The 6,202-nt window shown below is 36.3% G+C and overlaps 1 protein-coding gene across 1 annotated transcript; it reads left to right on the forward strand.

Moving 5' to 3' along the window:
• The first annotated feature begins 626 nt into the window (after window positions 1–626).
• Window positions 627–4,321, forward strand: LOC112521311. The gene is made up of 3 exons (XM_025130088.1): window positions 627–1,857; window positions 3,315–3,857; window positions 3,960–4,321. Exons 1-3 carry the CDS (start codon window positions 982–984, stop codon window positions 4,056–4,058), a joined length of 1,518 nt encoding a protein of 505 aa, XP_024985856.1. The 5' UTR covers window positions 627–981; the 3' UTR covers window positions 4,059–4,321.
• The last annotated feature ends 1,881 nt before the right edge of the window (window positions 4,322–6,202 follow it).

Here is a 6,202-nt window from a genome sequence, read left to right on the forward strand (position 1 = left end):
GTTTTTATATGATTGATGGACATGATACTAAAGTATTAAACCAAATAATATCAAGAGTATATAATAAACAATAAGAGGCCGTTTACCTAAATGCTTACCTGGTAAGCGCTTATCATTAGGAGGCAACACTTTAATTTATTTTACCGGGTAAGATTATAGCATATCAAAATGGTATCGTATGCAACAATTTACTCGGTAAGCGATTACCCAAGTAAGAGTCGTCACTTTCACTTACCGAGTAAGACTCTTCATCTTTATCATTGCACTTACCGGGTAAGATTTTTAACCCTTGTTATGTTTATCCGGTAAGAAAAATTACCAGTGAACGCTTACTGAGCAAGTGTTTAGTAAACGACTCATAAATTTTGAAATCTGTTACTAATTTTGAAGTTTTCCAAAACAAGCCCTTGATTCTTAAATCCTACAAGATATGGCCAAAAAGTTGCATATCTTCTGAAAGAGAAAACATGGTTACTACAAATAGAGAGAGAATTGTAATTATAAATATTTGGACATCCAATTTAATAAGTGAAAGCAGGAAGCATTTGTAGAGTGTTGGATCTGGAATCTTTATATAAATAAACACATATATGATATCTCCTCCTCCTCCTCCTCCTCCTCCTTCTCCTTCATTCTAGTTTCAATTGGACCCTTCACATCAATCACCCTTTTCCTTTCTCTTTTTCTTTGTCTTCCCCACTGTACACACACGGCGGCACAGACTTCCATGTACATTATATATACATATGTAGATACATATACAGTATACGTATTGTAGTTGATCATCTTCAGCTTGATTCAGATTTCAGGGGAGTGTGCAAGCTGGCACCATTGCATGCTCTCCTCAAAAAACCTTTACTCTTTTAAACCCCCCCCAATTTCTTTTCTTCAACTTTTCCCTTTGATTTCTTGATTTTTCTCTTGTGGGTTTTTGTGGATTTCGGTTTAATTTCATAGATCTGTTGCCCTTTTACCCTCGATATGAAATTGGTTCAGAAAGATTCAGAGAAGGTGATATGGGATCAGATGAGAACCCACGCATCGAACACGACATCGCCCATTTTGCCAAATCGGGTCGGCAGTGGTTTGCCCAAGCTCATGCTGTACCTTATCTTGTTCGTCTGTGCAACTTACCTCGTTTACACTCTCAAGCTTCTCAACACCTCTAATTTGCCTTGTCCCGAACAGGATTTGCTATTTTCAACTCGTGATTCGTTACAGAACATCACGCTTACTCCCGCGATCGTTGAGCCCGAGAAAACGGAGCTCAAACACATAGTTTTCGGCATTGCGGCCTCGGCGAAGCTCTGGGAAAAACGGAGGAATTACATCAGGTTGTGGTGGAAGAAAGAGGCAAAAATGAGAGGGATTGTGTGGTTGGATAACCCTGTCAAGACCCAACCCGATGATGGTCTACCGCCGCTTAAAATTTCCGGCGATACCTCACATTTTGCTTATAAGAACAAGCAGGGTCACCGGTCGGCGATTCGAATTTCCAGGATTATATCGGAGACGATGCGATTAGGGATGGAAAATGTGAGGTGGTTTGTGATGGGGGATGATGACACAGTGTTCATCACTGATAATCTTGTTAGGGTTTTGAATAAGTACGATCACAATCAATATTATTACATCGGAAGCTTGTCAGAAAGTCATTTGCAGAACATATACTTCAGCTACGGCATGGCCTACGGCGGCGGCGGTTTTGCCATAAGTTATCCTTTAGCTAAAGCTTTGGAGAAGATGCAAGATCGGTGTATTCAGAGGTATCCCGGCCTCTACGGCTCCGACGACCGGATGCAGGCGTGTATGGCGGAACTCGGCGTGCCACTCACCAAGGAACTCGGCTTCCACCAGGTTAGTGAAAATCTAAACCCCTCATTTTCATCGCCATTGCTTTGTAGGGTTGTACATCAAGCAAGTTTAGCTGTACATTTCACCTAGAACTCATCCATATATCAAATTGTTAGGTTGTAAATCATGCTTGTTTGGTTGTACCCAAATGGCCAAGGAGCAAAGATTTCTTGGTGTGACATTAGGAATAGCCATTACCTAAGCTAAGAGGGTTTATAAGCCTTGCGATCTCTTGAAAATTGCAAGTATGTTCTACTTTGGACTGCAATGTGCCCCTTTTTTGGCTAATTTCCGAGTTAAAGTTACATTTTTGCCATTGTCATGGTACTTCTGTTTATGGCATTCCTTTCTTTTATCATTATTGAAGGGTATTCTGAATGGTAAACTGATGGGGAAAAGTTTCGGCTAGTGGACTAATCTTGAGTAACGGTTTTACTTAAGATGGCATTAGGATCAATAATCACACACCGACAAAAGAACTTCTATGTGGTTTAGCAATTTGCCTAATTGATGGGATTCTTATTATGTCTCAATTGGCGGGACATTTGGGGCTCCATTTATGTGAAGAAAACCATATTCAACAGCGATATGACTCGAAAATCTTCACATTATTATATAACTGGAACACCAACATCTTAACTGTGGTTCCTGTTTTTTCTTACAAAGATGTAGCTTGGTTTATAGTCGAAATCAAGTTCCATAAGAGTAACCGACACAATGTACTGAAGTCTTTCACTTTTTCAACTTCCCTCGGTTTTATTCAGACTTTGCATACCTAACTTTAGTTGTTGAATAAATCTACTGTTTATTGTTTCTTTTCTGTAAAATCTTTCTCCATTTATTGTGGATATGGTGATGCTAAGCTAAGCCAAAACTCTGATTGAAGAAAGGGAGTAGAAAATAGGAATTGTTGTACACCAACAACATTTGACTATTTGTCTCTATTTACATTATTATGTGGTAGGGAAAACCTTCGCTGTCTTGGATTTCTAGTGGTGATATTTGGACAATAATTGTGCACATGGTGGTAACCTCCAGAAGCATAAATTATTGATGTGTACTGTTGTTGTTGGCCTTTTAACCTCATTTGTGTATGACTGTTAACTTCACCAGATTTGGCGTCAAGTTTGGTACTTTAGTAGAGGAATGGCTTACCCATGTAGTTAAAAAGGGTGTCTGATATGGGTCTAATCTTGAAATGGTTGTTTATTGAATTTTATTTTCTTAATTTTTTTTTTGTGGTTACTGAACTGTCACAAGAAAACTGCAAAGATCTCTGATGTTGGTGTTAATATTTGTTATTACTCTTCTCAAGGACTCTTTTGGAGAGTAATATGGGGGCTCTACATATTCTAGGGACTCGACACTCTGGGCAAAAAGAATTAAACGCATTGATTATAATTTGTACTAAATTTAGAAGCTGGCATTGATTCTAAGGTGTCTTTTTTTGTTGTGTTCAGTATGATGTGTATGGGAACTTATTTGGGCTGCTTGCTGCACACCCTGTGACACCAATAGTTTCATTGCACCATCTTGATGTTGTTGAACCAATTTTTCCGGAGGTGACAAGAGTTGAAGCTCTACAAAGACTAATGTTACCCATGAAACTGGACTCGGCTGGACTCATACAACAATCCATTTGTTATGATTCCTCAAAAAGTTGGACTGTTTCGGTTTCTTGGGGGTTTGCAATTCAAGTATTTAGAGGAATCTTGTCTCCCCGTGAGGTGGAAATGCCATCAAGAACTTTCTTGAATTGGTATAGAAGAGCAGATTACACGGCTTATGCGTTCAATACACGTCCTGTTGCCAGAAACCCGTGTCAAAAACCATTTGTGTTCTACATGACAAAGGTGCGGCTAAATTCCACGAGCAATGAGACCATAAGCGAATACGCACGACATCGTGTGCCTCACCCTGCTTGCAAATGGAAGATTCTGGATCCTTCAAACCTTGATAAAGTTGTGGTCTATAAAAGACCTGATCCACAATTATGGGATAGGGTAAGTCCAATAAAGATTATGTTTTATATTTTCTTCTGTTGTTACATAATAAAGATATATAGAGAGAGATGGTTATGATGATATGTGTTTTGTTGCATGCAGTCTCCAAGGAGAAACTGTTGCAGGGTTTTGGAGTCAAAGAAGAAAGGTTTGGTTGTGGATGTTGGTGTATGTGAAGAAGGGGAGATCAGTGAAGTATAATATAATAACAAGCGAGAGGGCGTTGCGATGGATTTGGCCTTTGTTCTTGTCTTGTTATTTCTTCTTGTAAGGTACCTTTTACCTACCTTCTTTGATGTTGATTTTTAGCATAATTTTTCTTGAAATTGAAGGCATTTAGCGTAAGTACATGGGTTCTTTGTTCTTTCCAGCAACTTGACTGATACATTAGGTTAGAAGAATTATGTCAATGTATAAACTTTTTGTGGGTTACACGCAATAAAAGCGAGATAATTGAGTGAGTGCATATTAGCTAGTTTCGTGAACCTTGCAATCGTTGTGTCGTCTTAACGTATTCGTTTGATCCCATCAGAGATTAGCGAAATAGGAGTCTTCATTTTCCCACACAATATACAGCTGGGACTTATCATCTCTAGAATACATGTGTTTTTTTGGCAAAATTAAAGCCATAGCTGCAGCTGCAGCTGCAGTGCAAGTATTATATGATAAGAAAAAGCATCCATCATTAATTAAAGAGAGTGTTGGATTGGATTTATAATAGTTATTATATATTAAAAATATTTGATTTTTGGGGTTACAAATGGCTTAGAGTCGCCACGGGTGAACCTCCACAAAGGTCTAGATTCGAAGTCGTGGAAGATTGAGAAAAATGTTCGGTTCGATTCTTGTTTTTTGTTTGTGGATGAACACAAAATGAAGATGAAAGATTTTAAATGGTTTTAAGTTTTGGATGAGAAGATGAAATGCAGGTAAGGTGGTTATATATACAGCCACTAAAATTTTGGATCCATACCATTGATTGATTAACAAAATGGCAAAAGAAGAGACACAAAAACACACAGCTGAACCTGTCCTGTATGTATCTTTTTTGGGATTCATTCCGTGAGACCAGCCTGTTTTCATGAGATCCGTAAGACCATTTTTTTATACTTGAAACTTTATAGCAAAACACTGTAAAAGGTAATATTTATAGTGTTTTTGCTGTAAATATTCGATTTTTCTATCTTTACAGTATTTTACTATAAAGTTTAAGTGTAAAAAAATGGTTTCATGGGTCTCACGAAAACAGGTTCTCTAGATATAAAATGATTTGTTGTTTTAGATTGATATTAAAAAAATGTGACCGACAGAAGTTTTTAATGGTAACGATGGGAAATGGGACCCCCAAATATTATTTAATATTAATTTCATTAAAAATATTTATGGCCTTTGTCTCCGAATCTAATTTAAATTAAAAAACAATATATTTTTGTTTTTTAATCTCCATCCCCTGTTGATGGCATGGATGGAAACTTTCTTGATTTGTGTTTTATTTAAATTAATTAATGCCCAAATGCTATTTCTTTTTTTAATCATCTACCTTGACCTTCCGGCACTGGACAGACGTCAGCCCCCATACATGATCATGAAAGCATTTTGCCAATTAAAATTAATGCTTGTAATGTATTATTATCACTTTAATATGTGTTAGGTTGAACTACTTTTGTCAATCACAATACCATTTTTATTATACAAGAAAATGACCGTAAATCAAATTACATATCTGATCCATCTATCGGTATCATCGTGGTTTTCTATTCGTAGAAAATTGTTTAAAGAAACGTGTTCTAAAAAGTTAAGGTATTTCAAATTCAAATTATTTGTTGATACGAACAAAGTTAAGAAAACCCTCTGCATCTTTTTAATATTAAACCTTGAACATATAATAGTTTCCAATCGGATGCTTTTGTCTCATGGTGTCCATTTTTTAATGCGATTGAAATTCGGTTTATATGGATGGTCAAAAACAAGAAAAATATGTTTCAAAAGCCTTTCATTTAAATTGGTATTTTTTCAGTGACATAACGTTTAAATAATTTGTGAGGTTGAATACTTGATTTAGTGAACAAAATTGAATAAAACCTTTATTTTTTAATATCATGTTATAATCATATATTTCTGAATAACTTTATTTTGTTTATTTTTGGAACAATTATCAATAGTAGTATGTGCATGCATATTGGCCATTGCATTTGCATATGCATATGCATACGCATACACAAGTTGAAAAATGTGATCCATATATGCATACTGACTTTGTGAATAAGTTGGAAAAATTTGCATGTATGGAGATGATTCATATATGTATACTAACCACTGCATATGAATAATAAGTTAGAAAAATG

The sequence above is a fragment of the Cynara cardunculus genome (genome assembly GCF_001531365.2).
Source record: "Cynara cardunculus var. scolymus isolate 2C chromosome LG 11, CcrdV1, whole genome shotgun sequence".
NCBI classification, from domain to species: domain Eukaryota; kingdom Viridiplantae; phylum Streptophyta; class Magnoliopsida; order Asterales; family Asteraceae; genus Cynara; species Cynara cardunculus.